The sequence below is a fragment of the Mus caroli genome, chromosome 3 (genome assembly GCF_900094665.2).
Source record: "Mus caroli chromosome 3, CAROLI_EIJ_v1.1, whole genome shotgun sequence".
Taxonomy (NCBI): domain Eukaryota; kingdom Metazoa; phylum Chordata; class Mammalia; order Rodentia; family Muridae; genus Mus; species Mus caroli.
This window is the reverse complement of record NC_034572.1, coordinates 19,465,416-19,485,993: the sequence shown is the minus strand read 5'-3', so window position 1 is coordinate 19,485,993 and position 20,578 is coordinate 19,465,416. Positions and strand designations below refer to the sequence as shown.

Genomic DNA, 20,578 nt, shown 5'->3' with positions numbered 1-20,578 from the left:
TCTCTCTCTCTCTCTCTCTCTCTCTCTCTCTCTCTCTCTCTCTCTCTCCTCTTTTATCTCTCTCTCTCTCCTCCCTCTCTTCTCTGTCCTGTCTTCCTTCCCTCCCTCCTTTTCCCCCTCCCTCTATCTCTCTTTTAACTCTTCCTGTTGTTGCCCATACTTTCTTATGGGTATGGCGTAGTCATTCCAACACTACTGAATTATGTTTCCAGTCATGGATGATAGTTTCCAGTGATGAGTAGAGAAGTGTTAGTGACTGTGGTTTGGGTTAGGGTATGTCTAAATAAAACTGTTTAGGTTAAGAAAATCTCTCACCTGACACTTTTCACATTTTAGAGCCATTTTGTCTCCCTAAACAACGAAAGACTGATGATAAAAAAAGACGTAATTTTCAGAAAATAATAGTTAAGGCTTGATTGGAATAGGCCATTACTAACATTTTAGGAATTTACATACATGAGAAGATAAAACATTTTATCAGAAGGCAGTTAATACACAACAATGGCAGTATTGTCAATTATTTTACATAAATGTATTCATTTAAAATAATTCCTTAATAGGCCTATAAGGTTTAATTCAGAATTGTCAGTTCTTTATATATACAATTCATTTTTTTTCCTTTGAGAAAAATAGATGCCTTCTCTCTAAGGAATACAGCTGTGACTTGGTGTGGAGTTTGAGAGTTAAGTATGCAAAAAGAAATTCAAGCCACCTGGTATTTTCACTGGTGCTGGGTAGGGTCACATGCAGTTTTGAAAAAGCTTAGATGGTGCTACCAGTAGGGTTACAAACTACATAAATAGTGGCATAGTTTCATTAATTAGTCATTTAGCAGAAATCGATACCAAGTTACAGTGGAGCACATTTGAAATCATGTGTGCCAATCAATAAAATAAAGAGTCTATCAGGCTGGGAGTGAAGGCCAGCTGTCAGACCCTACTGACTGTCTCTCCTACCTTTGACACAAAGGTTCAACGAGAAAAAAAAATCCATTATAAAAAATAATTTCAATGAAAAATGTTGATATTTGGATCACTAAAAGTAATCAGAAGTTTTAGCATATTATAAAGTAGTTGATTTGTATTTCCTGTGTTAATTTTCTTACTTTGTACTATGTCTTTGAGAATATTTAACATTATAATTAACGAGTACTTCAGGTAGTTATAACACCTTCAGTGGCTAATTGTAGTAAGGATGTGGTCAGAAGGAGAATAAAGCCTCCCTTTTCAGGAAATTATATTTGTAAAGAGAAAGGTGTGGCTACTGAAGACACTATAATACAACACTCTTATCTATCTAGTTCAAAAGAGTTTCATCAGCCAAGACATTTATACAAAAACTTAAATTAAACCTTTGCTGTTATTTATAAACACACATGTTGGGTCTATGTTTGAACAGATTTTATTTTGTTGCAAAGATTTTTCTGTTAATTCCTGAGAAATATTGATTAGTAGTAAAACATTATGTTTGAAATATCTATCACTACAGTTGAAACCCTGAAATAATTCATTGTTACCTAAGAGTTGAAATTATAGGTGTGCTAACATAGCCAGTGCCTTTTAACTCGTTATATATAAAATTATTTTTAAAGTTATATCAGCTCAAAAAAGCATTCTAAGTTGCATTGCCATTATCTTGCTTTTAGTGGTGATTATAATGAATAAAACTGTATGTCTTGAATTGAGATACAGAATTGTATCAAAGAAGTTTTCTTTGTCTACTGAGTTCATCATGTGATTTATGTCCTTAAATCCACTTTCATGTGGTTTTCCATTTATTTATTTGTATATGTTAAATTACCTTGCAAGTTCTCTAAGTTGCAATATGATCTTGTTGTATATCATTGATTTGTTATGCTTTATGAAATTTGTGTTTGTGTGTGTGTTTTTTTTTTAGAATTAATTTTTTATTAGGTATTTTCCTCATTTACATTTCCAATGCTATCCAAAAAGTTCCCAATACACTCCCCCCCTCGACTCCCCTACCCACCCACTCCCACTTTTTGGCTTTATCAGGTTTTGCTTTTAGGTCTGTGAAAGTTTCATCGAATGAGGCTGATAATGTTTTTTCCCTTTCTATTTTGTAGATTGAGTTGCAGAATATTGCTATTGGGTCTTTTTTTTTTTTTTTTTTAAATGTCTAGTCTTTGTGCTTCTCTATGTATGTGTGGAGACATGAGTTCTTGCTACTTCAATCTATTTCCATTGTATGGATTTGGTAGTTGGTTGTATCTTTTTTTTTTTTTTGGTTTTTCATGACAGGGTTCCTCTGTATAGCCCTGGCTGTCCTGGAACTCACTTTGTAGACCAGGCTGGCCTCAAACTCAGAAATCCGCCTGTCTCTGGTTGTATCTTATTGATATAATTTTGGTAGGTCATGTGTATCTTTGAATACATCTGTTTCTTCCAGATATTCTGATATCTTTGAATATAAGTTTTCAAAGTACTCTAAATTACTTCCTAGATGTCACTGGAATATGTTCTAAGATACCACAGTATACATCATGTACATATATAAAATTGTTACATCTTCTAAAAAAAGTATTTACAGTTTTTTCTATTTGTGTATGTCCATGTGTATTTACATGTTGTGCTCAACTCATCCAGCAAGAAAAAACACAATATGATCGGATTCTTCTCAACAGCCTTTTTTATTTTAGGAACACCTCCATGCTACGGGGGAAACCCCGGGAGGACTGCTTATATACACCCCAGCACTGGGGAGAGCTATGTGTCCTCCTGGGATTGGTCAGTCTGTCGGAACTTTGATTCATATGCACCCGCTAGGGAGGGGTTGGCACTAGTTTCCAGCTAGCACCTGTGCAATGGGGTTGTTTACGGTGCTGGTGTACGGGAGGTCGGCACCATCTTTTAGGCGTTCAGCTGCCTACATTTACACATGTGGGTGTGAACCTGACATAACTCATATGGAATTCAGAATACAACTTGAGGGAGTCAGTTCTCTCCTCCTTCCAGGTAGATTCTATAGATGAAATCCTATCTCCAGACTTGGCAATAGGTTCTCTATTGTTGAGCCATCTCATCTTACTGGCATTGGGATAGCTTCTTGATTCATTTTTCACCCTAGTCATATGTAGTGCTTTTATTTATGACTAATTTTAGCTATCTGGTATCAGAATATCTAATAGCCAGCTCACTGTCTGTCTCCATATACTCAATATATTCTTTTCTATAACCTATCAGTCTCTGGATGTCTTCACTACACTGAAGTTTTCTCTCTTCTTTTAGACAATAGATGGCTGGTTGTTTATTGGTATGCACTGAGGAGATTTACACTCAAGGTTATTGTTAAGAGATGTTTAATTATCCATAAAATTTTGATAGTTGTTTTCTAGTTGGTTAGGAAATTACTTTACTTTCTCCACTACTGATATTGGGGTTAGATGGTCCACTATGTTGGTCCCAGTGAGTTCCTTCCCAGGGCTTCTTTGTTCATCTGTTACTGGCATAATATATTCTCTTTCCTCTGCTCCTCATGACTGTCACTGTCACTGTCACATTTTATTCTGTATTGCTAGGTTGGTATCCATGAACTGTCTCAGTTTTTGTTTGTCTTGAAGTATTTTTTTCTGTCAAGTTTAAGAGACAGCTCATCTGGATATAGCAATCTGGGTTGGCATTTATTTACTTACATGATTTTGAAATATATCATTCATATGTTCCTGGTTTGAAAGTTAGATGATAAGAGGTCTATATTATTCTGACATGCTTACCCTTACAGGCAATTCAGAGCTTCTTCTTTAGAGCTTTTAATGGTATTTATTTGCTTTGTATTCTTGACATTTCAGTGTATATGTCATGAAAAGGTGGCCATATCTAGATTGATTCTAAATGTGTCTTGTGTTTAGATATGCATTACTCTTCTCGGTTTGGAAAATATCATGAAATTATTTCATTGACTAGGTTCTGTATGCTTTTATGTTTTACCTGTTTCTGATATTACCCCATGAATTCTTGTTATCTGGATTATACATATCATAATTGGCAATGCCGTTTTTCAAGGTAGTTTCTTATAGGGTAGACTACGTTCAGACTCTGTGCATGGCATAGATAGTCTTGACTTCTGATCATCCTCCCTCCACAACTCAGGTGTGGAATTACAAATATTTACCACCACACCAGGTTTATGTGGTAATGGAGATCACACTCAGGCTTCAGCCACACTGAGAAAGCTCTCTATGAGGATGCAATACCAGCAGCTCAGCATTTCTTTTCAATATAACATTTTGAATGTTTTTTGTTGTTTTGTTTTTTGTTTGTTTTGTTTTTTGTTTGTTTTGTTTTGTTTTTCAACACAAGGTTTCTCTGTGTAGCCCTGGCTGTCCTGGAACTAATGCTGTAGACCATGCTGACCTCGAACTCAGAGACAGGCAGCTGTCTCTGCCTCCCAATTGCTGGCATTAAAGTTGTGTGCCAACACTGCCCTGCTTTGAAAGTTCTATGGTCTTAGCTTTTGTTTACATTTTTATCTTTTTTTCTGTTTGGTGAAGGGTAATTAGTGATATTTTTTTCATAGGATTATATTTTTTGCTTGAATTATTTTTCATTTCAAGAATTTCTTTTTTCTCCTTAAATTCCATTTGCATACTTCCAAATTGTTCATGCTGTTATCTTTTTTATGTATATTCCTCATTCATTCACCCACCTTTCTGAGGTGTTCATTTCATGCTGACATTCCCTCTTCATGTCCTGACTTAAAATCACTTCCTTGTTTGCATCCTCTTTGAAGTCTTTGATCATTTTTACTAGTGCACCCTTTGAAAATTCATCAATCATTTTACCTTTGAGTTATGAGTTGAGGAGTCATTGACTTTTGAAGAAGTCATATCACCCTGTTTCATTATTGATTGTTCCCAATATATTGACAGTGTCTTTTGCCTTACAGAAGCTTTGCAATTTTATGAGGTCCCATTTAGCGATTCTGGATCTTACAGCACAAGCCATTGTTCTTCTGTTCAGAAATTTTTCCCCTGTGGCCATATCTTCAAGGCTTTTCCCCACTTTCTTCTCTGTAAGTTTCAGAGTTTCTGGTTTTATGTGAAGTTACTTGGTCCACTTAGACTTGAGCTTTGTACTAGGAAATAAGAATGGATCAATTAGTTTTCTTCTACATGATAACTGCCAATTGACCTTGCACCATTTGTTGAAGATGTTGTCTTCTTTCCATTAGATGGTTTTAGCTCCTTTGTCAAAGATCAAGTGACCATAGGTGTGTGGGTTCATTTCTGGGTCTTCAATTCTATTCCATTGATCTGCTTGTCTGTCATTGTACCAGTACCATGCAGTTTTATTTTGTTGTTGTTGTTTTTTTTTTATTTTTTTATCACAATTGCTCTGTAGTACAGCTTGAGGTCAGGCATGGTGATTCCACCAGATGTTCTTTTAATATCTTTATTAATTATTTGGGAATGTCCTACAATGCACCAAAATCATTCTTGCTTTCCATTCTTCCTAGGTTCACCTCACACCCTTATACCATCCTCCCTCAAACCTACCAAGTCCAATTTGTCTTGCCCATATACTCATTGATACAAGGTCAAACTCCCCAGTGGCTATCCTCTTAAACACAACTCAGCCCCAACTCCTACTCCCACCAGAAACCATTAGTGGTGTAGAACCACTGTTCAGCATACTTATCACAGGTTTTGAATATCCTCTTTAATAGTTTTCTCTTTGCACTGTTTCTGAGGGTGGAAGGGTTGTCACAAGAGTTTTCAATGTCTGCCCTTCTTGGTTATGGGCCTGTAGTCATCCATACCACTGCAGAAGTGTTTCTTACCTGGATCATAATCATCATCATGGTTATCAACATGGCTTCTGCAGCTCAGATCGTGGCCATTGACATGGTTTCAGCAGCAGCACAGATCACAAATATTACATGATTTCTACTGACAGCACATACCATGGGCATCAACCTGTCTTCTGGTGGCACAACAGACCATGGTTGTCTTTCGAGGAATCTTAACCCAAAAAATGAACCATTTTTCACCTTGGATATCTTATTTTTCAGAGCCAGGATGATTGTGCACTTGGGTAGCACATCTGGAGTCAAAAATGAAATATTATTTTGTCCACTGTAATCATACCTTCATTACCACTTCCATAGTTCCCCTTCACACTGCCACAGGTTCCACTATATTTCACCATTTTTCCCATCTCCCTATTGCACATTCTTTTATTAAAGTGGTCTTGGAATCTACACTGGGTCACTGAATATATTATTTTGCCCAAACTCTTTTACTTGCAAATACTTATTCCAATTAGTCCTCTGGTTCAAAGTTTCTGAAGCACCATAAATATGGAATATCACTAAGAATCATCTCAAATAACCTGCTTTTGTCCAGAATCAGGGTGATCACGCAGTTGGGTTATGCTTCTAAGAGCAGACCACCATAAGCTCTAGGTTTCAGCATATGACCCAGCATTTGGCACTATCTGCCCTAGTGGGACCCTAGCCATGGCAGTCATTTCAGTGGCCCCATTCTCTGCACCGAGAGTGAGGGTGGCAGTGGTGATCCATCCATCCCAGTGGCCCTGTTCAGCTGTTGCAGCTTATTTCCTATACGCACTGCTGCATCATTGTGTTTGGTGTTCTTTGCTGTATGTACTGCCTATTCTACCCTACTTGTTGAACTCCATGAGATCACATTGAAAAGAATCTTCTCATGAGACCCAATGGTTCAGTTATTTCAGAGATCTTTAAGCTCTTCAGGTTCATGTTCATCCTCCACTGCCTTGTCTCTTTGTGAATTCTCCATGGGTCTCTGGGGCCTGGGAGTCCCTTGGGACCTGGTGGCAGCTGCCCTCTTGTAGCTCTTTCCACTTTGTATTTCTTTGCTTCTTTTTCTTTTCTGTGCTAATATTGTACATATGTTGGTTTGAGTATCTGCTCTGATTTTATTTGTAAATTATTTTATAGGGCAATCAGTTCTTGAAGGTTTTGTCTTTTATGACACTCAGAAAATATGAAAACAAACTAACATAATATCAACAGTAGCAAAACATAAAATACAGACACATTTAAAATTAAATCAAGTAAGCTTCACTAATTTATCTTTAATGTTATAAAATAGAAAATAACTAGACATATATAAGTGTTAAGCTATGAAATTATTATTCAGCTGTATACTATATATGCTTATATGTGTATGTGTATAAAGGTAGAAATAGTGAAAAAATTAAGGAAAATGGAAGTCAAAAAATTATATATAAAATAAAGGAAAATGAAGAGAATTCAAAAATAATGTTAAGGAGGGTAATGGGAAAGAGTGATATATTTGAAAAAAATCCAAGGTAGAGAAAACGAATAGCCAAAATATCATATAGTAATGATAAAGTTTGGAAAATAATTAATGCATGCCAAAATAGAAGTAAAATAATACATATTAAAATAATGAAATTAAATAAACTAATAGCAAGAAAATTAATTAAGATGATATAATATTGAAAATAAAATTAAAAATTTAGTAAATTATGAAGGTAAATATATTTTTAACAACATGAAAAAGTAAAAATGCTGCTAAAATTACAGTAAAAAGGACACAGTAGACCTATATGGAAATGAAAGTAGAAAAAACAGGGAAAAAGACAGAAATATTGGAGCAAACATTAGGTCTCCTGTACCATGAAGACTATTGTGGAAGTGGGCAGAAGCTGAGTGTACCCTGTGATCTCTTGTCTCCTTGTAGTTCATTCTGGTATTGACCCTGGATTGTAAATGTTTCTGTTGTTCACCTAACCTATATTCAGTTTAGTTGGTCCTCTTTCATTGCCCTATTGACATGATTGGTTTAGATCTCTGTGAGCAAGATATCTAAACCAATCATGCCCTCTGCGAGTCCGTAGACTATGCTTCCGAAGGTGTCTGATGGCCTAGCTAGGGGATGTCTCCTAAATATACGGGGAGTCTGGGAACGAACTACAGTGCGGAGGTATCTACAGAAGGAGGAGTTCCCTTTGTCCTTTCAAGATTTTCCAAGTGTTAATCATTCATCTGCATGGATTCACTTTATAGTTCTTGAGCTTTACAATACTGGATAACCAATAGGTGGACCTGCTGGCTGATCTCTGTTTCACTGCTATGACATTCAAGTGTTATGTTGCATTGATGTGGTCTGACTGTGTGCTTTTCTGCTATAATTGTACTTCCTGCAGATTGCTATTTTTGTTCATATCTAGCGATCTGCTTTCCACCACTGCTTCCCAAGATTGTTTCTCATCATTGAGCTGTGACAGGATAAATTCAGTCTGCTCAAGGCTCTTAGATGATGAGGTACCTCAACAGTAGCCAGTAAGATCCATTTCATGATAGCAACTAGCTACTACCTGCTATCTACACTGATCTATTCCTTGAAAAAAATAACAGTCCTACCCACATTGCAGATGCAATGCCACTAAAGACAGATAGCCCACACTTTCCCTTTAGCTGCTATTAAATTATAAAAAGAAAGAACCTAGCTACCTGAATACATTCAGAGTCACTGGGTAGAGAGGAAGAGAAAAAGGAAAGCTGAAATAAAGGAAGAAATAGAAGTGAATTGGCAAAGACTATAAGGAGCTAGAGAGGGAAATCTAGTGTTCTAGTGTACTGTCAGGGGCCAAGGTTGAGAGTCTCATCCTCTGTGGTAAGATGTGGTAGGCATGTAAGAACTAGGCAAAGGGTGTGGTCAGACCATATAGGCATAACAATTTGAGGAGGTCAGAATTTTGGTGGCAATATGGTATCTCCAGCTGAATTTTCAATAATCAAAAATAGTCTGCCGATGTTCTGAGTTTGAATCCAAAGCGTAATGCTTGGAAGCATGGTACAGTATAGAAACTTGGGTTTTGTGGAGCCTTGGACCACAATGTCACCAGGTCTCAGCAGTACTGAACCCATGGAATAGGTCTGTGGTCAGCATGACTGCAACATCATTTTTTTATTATTAGATATTTTCTTCATTTACATTTCAAATGCTATCCCCTTTCCTAGTTTCCTCTCCAAAAGTCCCCTATAACCTCCCCCCGCCCTGCTCCCCAACTAGCCCTGTACCCACTCCCACTAGCAAGCTGAGATAAATGCCATTTTAGCTTGCCAGCAGCCACCATGATAGTCAGTCTCCACCTCTGCCATGTGCCATGGGGTTCCAGATGCATTTTTCTTAACGATTTTCTCTCAGCTCATATAACTAAAAGTAGTCAAGAAAAGACTAATACAAAGAAACAAACTGGCCTAAGTAACTTAGGAGAGGCACAGCTCAGGAGAGTGTCTCTCATATTTACATTCTACCCAAATGATGGTAACTGGTGGTGTTTGGACTGAACCCAACCATCCTTGGTCATTTAATTTGGGCCGATCATAAATACTTGCTTGGTCCAATTACACCATTACCAAATTTTGCTAATCACACTCACTAAGGTTTGTATTTTGAACCAATCACTGATTCCCTGTTTCTGTTTCTCATTTTAATGCCAGTCATAGTCATTCTTGCACTAGGAAAACTTCTATTCCTCTGGTCAAGGTAGAAATGATTTTTTGAAGCTTGTGATTGAAAAATCAGCTACAGATGGTCTCTGAGAGTCCTAACTGAGGCTATGCTTTGGAGAGCCATGACAATCAGCGTCCATCTTTTGCATAGTTGTCTGGAGGCATCCTTGGTGCTTTTGACATTATATGTGTTGGCATAAAGCTAATACAGCTGGCAGGTTGACCTATAGAGATTTTGCTTAAAGCATTTCAAGCTGCAAGAGAGAAACTGTTCAATAGCTGCTAATTAAGGAGTTAAGTGTTTCAATCCACAACACATTGGCTTGTTTACATGAAAAATGAATGTCAACAGGTTGACAATTTTTTGTTAAAAATTTTATTATGGACACTAGTAGTGATTTCAAATTTCAACAGTGTGTGTGTGGTGTGTGGTGTGTGGTGTGTGTGTGTGGTGTGTGTGTGTAGGGGTGTGAGTGTGTGTGTCCAGTGCCTAGGGATATGCATCACCTTCATTTGCCTTAATGCTATACTGCTGTTAGCTTCAGAATCATACACACAAAAAACTGGAAGTGATTCCTGCATCTACCTTCAAATGGTCTTGTTAGTACATGGTCCTCCAACCTAACCATGTGCATTTTAAACATATAATTTCATTGATGCTGAATGATTCTCCGGTCCTTGGCTCACATTTTGAGTGAAACTGACGTATAAATTATCTGGGAAGTATGACTCTATGTTAATATTATTTTAATTATGTTTTTCAGAAAATTAAATTCAACTGCATGCAGAGAGCTCAGTGCCTAGGAGCCAATGTCAGCTCTGTGCAGATACAAGGTGATGCTGACTATTTCATCAACTATCTTGGAGTTCCGACTGTGCAGTTTGCTTATGAGGACATCAAAACATTAGAGGTAATTGTTCCTACACATGTAAAGTGCTCACCACAATGTAGCAGATGTTCAGATTTCATTTTAAGATAACTTTGTATTCATCTTTCATACCAAATAGGTCACTGTTGGGAGGGGTTTCATTGTGAAGTCATCTTGTTGTTCAGAGGCTTTGTAAGCCTATTTGAAAAGCTAGCCTCTTAAAGAGTGTTCAATTTAGAAAGACTTAAACTGTTACATGTTCACAGAAAGCTTCACAAGAAGAAACATCATTCATTGGATTAGCATCAAAACACAACTGTAGTCTTCAGTGTTCCAAAAACCACAAGGCACATGCAGAAGATTCTTCTCACCTTGCACAGAGAAAATGCAGTTCGTGTGCTCTGTGTTATGTGAGTCTTATGGGTTAAGCTCTTCAAAGTTTATCAATAGTTTGTCTGCCTGAAAAACTGGTCCACAAATTATAACATGAAAGCATGATTCTCTTTCATTGACTTTGGTCTTCTATGTTATGGACCTGAGTTCTTCAATATTTCTCAGAATTATGTCACAGTACTGGGCTCATGCTTTCAGGCAAATCCAAACCTTTTTGAACACATAGTTCATGTGTCTGTAAGAGGTTCCAGAGTAACCTGCTTCAGAAAATTATTACATTGACACCATAATGACTAAAAGTAGAGGAACATGTACTTTGGTCATTAAGCATGGATATGTCCAGGAAGGAGTATTTACATTATGTTTGTGGATTCCTACCTCCAGCTATGCAGAATCCTAAACTCTATTAGATTGTGGCAGTGTTTAGTTTATATACATTAACAACCAGAGCTTTCTGTTCAACACTCTTGGTTCCCTGTAGATAGTGATCATTATCCACTTAAACTTATGAAGCACACAAACTCCAGGGGAATCATATTGTGAGGAAATTAATTCCTTGGTAATATAGGGATTGTACTTCAGATTTACTTGTTTGAAGGTAACATTTTCACCCATTATCTTTATAAACACATTTAAAACCTAATTTTATTGTTATTATTATTTGTATGAATATGAGGTTGGGGTGTACATGTCAGAGCAGGCCTGTAGAAATTGGGGGAGAGATTTTAAGAATAGATTTCCTTCTTTTACAGTATAACCTGGGGATTGAGCACAGGTTATCGGGTTATGTAGGAAGGATTTCATCTATTAGCCATCATTTTGGCCTTCATTTACCATATTTTAAAAAAATGTAGATGTGTTGATGCTATATTGACCTAACTCAATATATGCATGTTAATAAATCAATACATTAAGAAATAACATACAATTTCCTGTTAAACACTCTTGAATTTCTCTCATTATCCCTCAATGCTACCATGCCTAGCTCCTGCCATGCTATCAACTTGAATGCTTTTGTTATGTGCATGTTATTTATTTTTGGTTAAGTTTCAAGCCATGAATTAGAGCATTCTAGCACATCTGTGGGATTTGAGGAAATTCCTAAGACAGACACTTATCAACCTCTTGGAGTTATTTTTTAAAATAAATTGTTTTTATTTACTATAGAGTACACATTATAAAGTGTGGTGTAGATTAATTGAGATTGCGCATGAGCAGGGCTTAGCTAATACTGGGCTCATGCTAAGATCCCACCATCCAGCAAACATTGCTGTTATCACAATTTCTTGTCAGAATGTAGGGTCCACAGATTAGTGGTATATTTCTAAATAACTTTGAACAGTGTTTGAGGCAAGAGATGTTCATTTTTAAGGTGAACAAAGGTAAAATTTAAGGACTGCCAAATTGAGGAGAATGTGGTGAAGTAGATGAGAGGCAGTAAATTTAAAGTGGTTGTAATGAAACGCTCAGGGGATGCTCCCATCACTGGGAACTTCTGAAGCCCACATCACTTATAGAACTGCCTCACTCAGAGGGAAACAAACCATTTTTCAAATTATATTTCAAGAATGCCTAACTCTAACCTCACAAATAATTTCATGTTAAATTTGTTTCTACAAAAGTAATTAGTAGAGAGTCCCCCATGCTTTAATGATAAATGACCTTGTTCATGTTGATGTAATGGGAAGAACTTTTAAAAATAGATTTGTCCCTTGCAAAATAATATTGCTTATGATGTGATAATTTTGTGTTGAACTCTCCAAAAAACCAAATATTAACCTTTACTTTCCGTGTTAACCTAACATAAATATTTGTACACAGCTATTAAGGGGGGTTATAAATATCGAAAGCTTCATGAAGGATATTAATATATTTTACTATACCAATTAGTAAAATAGTCAAGGAAATTAGAGCCTTGTCACAAATTATCTTGGCTTTCAAACTATAATTTTCATATGTAGTCATTAAAGAAGTATCCCTGAGGGCTGGGATGCAAAATCCCTGTTTCTAAGGATCTGTCATTTCTATGTGCCTATGCCCCCCTATGCCTGTATCTAAAAGAGAAGAAACAAAGCAAAGTGACACAACATAGTACCTTCCATATTATCATTTGAATTTACAATTCCCCCCACAGGGTCATGTTATTCACAGTTGTCACAGTCAGCTTGTGACACTAATATGAAGGCTGCATAGTCTAAAGGAAATCTGGATTGATAGGGACATTGGAAGCAGGGTGGTACTCTAACCCTGCTTGGATTCTTGTCTTGCTGCAATGAAAAGACGCTATACCATATATTGCCACCAAGATGAACTGTTTGGTAACTTCCCTGATTTTATAGATTGCAATACCTCTAAATCTGTGAGAAGAAAAAGAGTATTCCTTCATTTATGTTCTTTCTGCTCAATATTAGGTCACAGTGATGCAGGAGGAACCAATGTTGCAATTTAGTAAGAATTTACAGTGTTGTTTTGTATAGTATATCTAAAATAATTATAAATTACTGATTATAAGTTAACCCAAATCATGATAAGGATGAAATGGAATTTAAAGTGAAGTATCTGTAACAAGGTCACAAATTTGCAGAATAGCCAAAAGGGGAAGCAACCTCATATCTGGCTGATTCCAAACACATGTTTTCTACTAGCACACTGAGGAAGCACGGGGATTTGGTTCATCAATATATTTTGTTTGTTCTGACCTTTATCGAAAAACAACACATTTCTGGAAGCACCTGGATTCTGCTTCTCTATGGAAACAATTGTCTCAGAATTGATCTTCATCTTTCTATACTATTTATGACAGTCTTTCAGGCTGTTGTCAAATGTACACTGATTAATATTTTCTACAATACCCAATTATTCCAAACTTGGGAATTATATAGTTAACATGAACAGTCACATATTGTTAAGCACTTGTGTCATTTCCATTACCATATTATCCCCTATTATAACTAAACTCATTATCACTAAAATAAATAATTCTGTAATTGTTTACAGTTTTAAAACAGAATGTTTTAAGTAATCTCAATATGACTGTATTTGTGTTTTGAAGATTTTATCTCCAATATAATGCAAATTCTCTGATTTCATCATGCTATAAGAGAATCACACAACTTAAAATGTATTGTTTATTTCTCAAAATGCCCACTTAGTATTTTTGGACCAAAGTTGACCATAGTTATCTGAACTGGTGAAATGCAAGACCATGGGTCCATGAACCCTCTTTACATTTAACTTCATGAATTAAGCGATGTGAAAATTTGAACTGTAGAAATCTAAGCTATTGGAAAGAGATAATCTGTTACATATGTAGGATGTTATTAGTTTTCTTCTAAATGAAATCCAACAGTTTAAGATATGTGTGTTCAATTCTTTACATTATACATATTCTCAGCTAAAACACTTCTCCATAGTTTCTGTAGATTCAAATTTATCATGTGAAATTGCTTAAAGCACCATTCATCTTCGCCTTCCTTTGCATCTTTAACTTTCCAGTAACTAAAGTTCACATGGACAGGATAGACCGAATGACAGTATAATTTCTTATAAGATATTGCCCTATTAATTGAAACATGCCTGGTTTTCAGCTTCATTTAAACAAAGTTTTAAATTCATAAATACTCTTGCACCTGTTAGGAGATATTTCTGCAGTTTAAATAGAAAGTTGAGACAGCCATAAGGAAATGAAAAGACAGATGCTCTCCAATTAAGGGTGTAGTATTTATGACAAATGATGGTCCAAGTCATATTGCTTCTGTTGCTTACCACCTGTGTGACATAATTTTGGTTCTAAAGCAGTATATTTATTCTCTGCAAAGCATGTCAGAGGACCTACCATTCATAGTGTATCATATGATCATTTATGCTCACCAAATTTTATAGCACAAATTGAAGCTCTACTTCCTCCTGTCATTAAGCCTTATAGTTCTTGCACTCTTACTTGAAACGTGTCATTTGAAGACCAATCTATCACTATAATTCAGGATTTAACCTTTATATAATAATGAAATAAAAACTTAACATTGAGAGTCATATAATTGTTTCAACATCATTTAGTAAGATCCAGATAGAAATCTAAGTGTCAAAGGCACTGTGAGATACATTAATTTTCTTTAAAAGCTAAATGATTTTATTACCAATGTGACTCTTAAATCAAAATACAAAAATCTATACATATGTACCAGTATGAATTGTAACAATGAGTAAAATTTATGGGGCAAAGATGAGAATTTCTGAGTATAGCCCAAAAAGCAGTAGCAAAAGTCATGCATATTTAAAGGAGGATTATCAATTAGCATATTAGCATAACTTTTTCTTGATTTTGATCAGAGAAATTGTTTTCCTTCCTTTTAAATTTTTTATTAATTATTTTATTTATTTACATTTCATCTGTTATCCCCCTTCCTGGCCTCTCCTTCACAAATACACCCCCCCCCCCGGAACAGGACCAAGTGCCCCACTCCCACTAATGCCAGATAAGGCAGTCCTCTGCTACATATATAGTGGGAGCCATGGACAGGTCTATATGTGCTCTGGTTGTTGGTTTATACTCTGGTAGTTTTGAGGAATCCTTTTAGTTGATACTATTATTCTTCATACAGGAGTAGAAAGTCCCAGATGCCTGGATGTGAGAGATTTTCAGGACCCAATACATATTTGATAACATTAGTCAAAATATTCAACAGTATGGAAATGGAACCTGAAGAGACCACCTCTAGTAGATAGACATGGTCCCCAGTGGATGGATAAGGTCACCCACCTATCTCAAAATCTTTAACCCAGAATTGTCCCTGTCTAAAGGAAATGCAGGGACAAAAATAGAGCAGATACTGAAGGAAATGCCATCCATCCAGAGAGTGTCCCACCATGGAATCCATTCCATCCACAGACACCAAACCCTGACACTACTGCTGATGTCAAGATGTGCTTATAGACAGGAGCTTTGTATGGCTGTCCTCTGAAAGGCTCTGCCATAACCTGACTAAGATGCAGACACTCAAGTCAACCAAGACTGAACAAGGGAATCCCAAAGCAAGAGTTAGCGGAAGAGCTGAAGGAACTGTTTTTATATAAATTAGGAATCATCCTTTCACTATATTTTCTGTTTTGAACACAGCCATATCATCTCTAAGTTAACAAATGATTACCATTCAAAGGTCAGTACAAAATTCCAGATCATTAAAAAATTTCATTTCTTTCTGCATGTATTCTACTGATATTTTACAATATTTGACAGAAGAAATCTTATCCTAACTAGAAAATATTTTATGGAGTTTCAATGTGGGACATAAAAATATGTCATCATTGGAAACAAGAAAGAAAGAACTGTCTTTAATATTTAAGTCACTTACCATAATCAGCCAGGTGGTAGTAGCACATGCCTTTTGGAGGCAAAGGCAGGCTGATCTCTGTGATTTTGAGGCCACCTTAGTCTACAGAATGAGTTCCAGATCAGTCAAGACCACACAGAGAAATTCTGTTTCACCCTCGAACACACACAAATTATCCATAATTATAATTTATTTTAGGAAAACTATTAATGATATTATGTCAAAGTAGATGGTATTGTTATTTTTCCATTAGAATTGTTTCACTAAGAGTTTCCAACTGTATCCACTAAACATCTACAGACACTAAGGATCTTTTAGTTTTTATAATTTTTGCTTTTGTAAATAATACATCACTAACACTATATTTTAGTTAGCATTGATTCAATATATATTCAGTTAATGTAAGTGTTACATAATTATTATTAAAAATTAACTATAATATGAATTACTGGAAATAACTGAACTCGTTTGAAGTTAATTAAGTACTAGAGAACTAGTTAGTTCTTAGGTCCATTGCTGGCTGGCAATCATTAGGACCTGGGTATGATGCTCCATAGCCCAAGAAAACTCTGAGTAGGATGGTACCCATTTATAATCATGACTCTGGAAAGATAGAGACAGCAATACCATAGCTCACTAGACAGCGAGCCTTACTAAATTCAGTGAATCTCCAAGGCTCCATGAGAGATTTTTGTCTCAAAATAAGGTAAATTACATGTGAGGGATAACATATAATGTAGCCCTGCACTCCTACATGTGTGTGTTACATGTGCACATGCATAAACACATGCAGTACTGTACACAACTGTACAAGTACACATTCCATGTACACATGCATAAACACATGCAGTCCTATACACATGTCTGTATAAGCATACACCCCATGTGTACATTCATTAACATATGCAGTCCTGGACAATACCTGTACAAACACACACACACACAAAAACAGATGTTTAAAGTCAAAACCATGATATTGAATAGAATGGTATTGTCTTACATTTTATAAATGTTACCAATATAATTTAATGGAACACATTATTACATGATCGATTCTTGCATTTATTCCTTTGTGGTATGTTGTCTTGGTAAAGATGCACAAAAAAATGTAACTAATACTCATTCTCATTAAAATATATTTTTTTTAGTCTCACCTTTATAACTCAAAAATGTTAGCTCCCTAGATGTTAATTTCTGTGTGTAATTTAAGTAAATTGTAATGAACTTCCTCGACCTTCTGAATAAAGTGCAAAAATTGAAAAAGGAAACATGTCATCTTGAAGCCACTCACGTTGTAGGGAGACCTGGAACTCTCTGGCCTGGAAGAACCCTAGTATGGGCAAGGTGACTTAACTACACTGGCCTACTTTGTATTGTATAATGCACAATAAGTGTTCAGCTTTACCTCATTGGAGGATATGAGCTATGCTTCAGCATGTTATGCATGTCTTTTCTGGTCATCTCTGGGCATTATCATTCTGCTCATCTGACAAAAAAAAAAAAAAAACCACGAAGTAGAAAATAAAACACTGTCATATACTGATGTTCTATGAAGCATTCTGCCTTGTAGAGACATTTCTTTGGAAGAGAAGGTTAAACCCCAATCAACAAATCAACAGTTACAGAGCAGGCTGGGGAAGCTTTGATTGCACAATATATGAAATGGCTGTCACACAGGGAGTGCTATTAAAGTTGTTGTGCGCTTCCAAGAGCCTGAGGAGTAAACACAAGAAATTGAAATATGAGACAGATATTGGGAGAAAAAAACAAAGAATGGAGAAACCCTTAAGACCCAAATGGATAATTCAAAATCATACTTCAAATTGGCTAATATTTCCAGATGGCTGCAAGGAGGACAATTTTCCCATATGCTTGTCTTTTTTTTGGAATTCAAATTATGAACATTTTTTCTGGATGGCTGTCATAATCAGGTCAAAATATATATCATAGGCACTATATTTTAACTCCAATGCTATTTACGGTATTTGATCTGTATAGTGATAAGTGGTATTATTAGGGCATAAGGGCACAATGAAATTTTATAATTTTTTATAATAAAATCTTTAATTTTATTAAAGTGGGTTTAATGGTAGGCTACATAATGGTTTGCCAATATTCAACTTCAGAGTACATGGTAAGTTTCATATGATTTGTTTAGACATATTTTAATTTAAATGTATGCATTTTATAGTTAGCAATTTTATGCAGTTTTTATAAAATTAGTAGTATGCCAGGAGTTCAATATATATAAAACCTAAGGTTTCTTCCATCCATGCAATAGTAATGGAGATTGGAACTTAGAGAATAGATACATTCAAGTAAACTAAATACAATAAAAGTTTTCTAAAAGTGTTAACTGACAGTTTTGATTTCTTCGAAGCACAATGACCAGTGCTCACAGATCAGGGACACTCATACTTATGGTTAGTAGTTGTCTTAGTCAGGGTTTCTATTCCTGCACAAATATCATGACCAAGAAGCAGTTGGGGAGGAAAAAGTTTATTCAGCTTACATTTCCACCTTGCTGTTCATCACTGAAAGAAGTCAGGACTGGAACTCAAGCAGGTCAGGGAGCAGGAGCTGATTCAGAGGCCATGGAGGGATGTTCTTTACTGGCTTGCTTCCCCTGGCGTGCAACTTGACACAGCTGGAGTTATCACAGAGAAAGGAGCTTCAGTGGAGGAAATGCCTCCATGAGATCCAACTGTAAGGCATTTTCTCAATTAGTGATCAAGGGGGAAAGGCCCCTTGAGGGTAGAACCATCTCTGGGCTGGTAGTCTTGGTTCTATAAGAGAGCTGCTCTGTGACCTCTTCATGCCTTCAAAACCAGTACCACCTGGCTAACCCTTATACATTACCAAGTCCTGCACAAGCAGGAGTACAACCTTGGCTGTCTCTAGAACACAGCATCTTTGTGCTTTAGGAAAACACTTCCCAAAAGATGTCACCTCAATGATGCTGGTCTCTTTTTAATCACCACTAATTTCTTAGCTCCAGCTAACCAGCATNAATAGTCCCAGTAATGCAAAGTTTTTGGTTTAGTAGTTCTGGTATCTTGTTAATCATAGCTGATTCTTCAGCCCCAGATAACCAGAACCACAGAATCTTCACAATCCAAAATAGCAATGGCCCTGAAAAGCCTTTAATTTTCCCTCTGAAATTTCACAAGCCAGGCCTCCATCTTCTGCACTGTTCTCAGCATTATCTTCCAAGCTCCTACACAACATCTGACAGAGCTCTTAACACCGAATGGATCTTCTAGCACAAAGTTCCAAAGTCCTTCCACAGTCCTCCCCAAAACATGGTCAGGTTGTCATAGGAATACCCCACTATGCTGGTACCAATTTGTTTTAGTCAGGGTTTCTATTCCTGCACAAACATCATGACCAAGAAGTAGTTGGAGAGGAAAAGGTTTATTCAGCTTACATTTCCACCTTGCTGATCATCACTGAAAGAAGTCAGGACTGGAACTCAAGCAGGTCATGGAGCAGGAGCTGATGCAGAGGCCATGGAGGGATGTTCTTTACTGGCTTTCTTCCCCTGGCTTGCTCAGCCTGCTCTCTTACAGAACCAAGATTACCAGCCCAGGGATGATCCCACCCACAATGGGCCTTTCCCCCTTGCTCACTAATTGAGAAAATGCCTTACAGTTGGATCTCATGGAGGCATTTCCTCAACTGAAACTTTTTCTGTGATAACTCCAGATTTGTCAAGTTGACACACAAAACCAGCCAGTATAGTAGTAATTACGAGTTTGATAGGTATCACCTAGCAGATGAGTATTTGAATATGCCCATGGGATGTTCTCTTGATTAAGTTAACTGAGGTTAGAAATAACCACCTTATCTGTTTGGGGGTTTCTGAATGGAGTAAATGGAGCAGCAGTAAGCATTCAGTGCTTTCTGTGTCTTGATTGTGGATATGAAGTGACCAACTATCTCAAATTCCTTTCACTATGACATCATATTATGGCATTACTGTAAATTATGATCAAAACTTAACCATTTTATTTTGTCGTGACTCTCCTGCTTTACGCAGGTAGGGCAATTATGATCAGAATGAGGTCAGAATGAAGTGCCACAGCCATTTGTCATTCTAGCTGGTACTGGAGCAAGACTTGTAGAATCTGGCCCAGATCATTTAACTTAGCCATAATTAAGAACAGCACAGTGTTTCAAAAAAAATCCTGATAACAATTAACCACCCCATGCATATATCAAAGCTTAACATATGTTTATATTGAAGTTCTTAGCAAAGTATATGGATTCATCCTTAAAATAGTTTTTGTTGAGTTAGAAACAATGCTGTAGACGGGTCTAGATAAAATTAGTGAGGTAATTATAATTCCTGTGAGAGTCAGGATGGTCCTGGACCTAAGATAAAGTAGACTTCACTTAGGCTGTCTTGAAGCACAAGTGGCATCACTTGTAAGGATATGTTTTGTGGTCTAACTGTAATGCTCAAGTGTTAAGGATAAGGAATAAGGAAGGACACTGTAT

General features: G+C 36.5%; 1 protein-coding gene across 2 annotated transcripts in view; it reads left to right on the top strand.

Annotated features, from left to right (window-relative positions):
- Positions 1 to 20,578, top strand: part of Naaladl2 (N-acetylated alpha-linked acidic dipeptidase like 2) — a 1,234,236-nt gene that overhangs the window by 969,532 nt on the left and 244,126 nt on the right. For both annotated transcript variants that reach the window (XM_029474777.1, XM_021158905.2), the window contains exon 10: positions 10,251 to 10,397. In XM_029474777.1, coding sequence (XP_029330637.1) covers positions 10,251 to 10,397 — 147 coding nt within the window. The remainder of the gene's footprint in view (positions 1 to 10,250; positions 10,398 to 20,578) is intronic.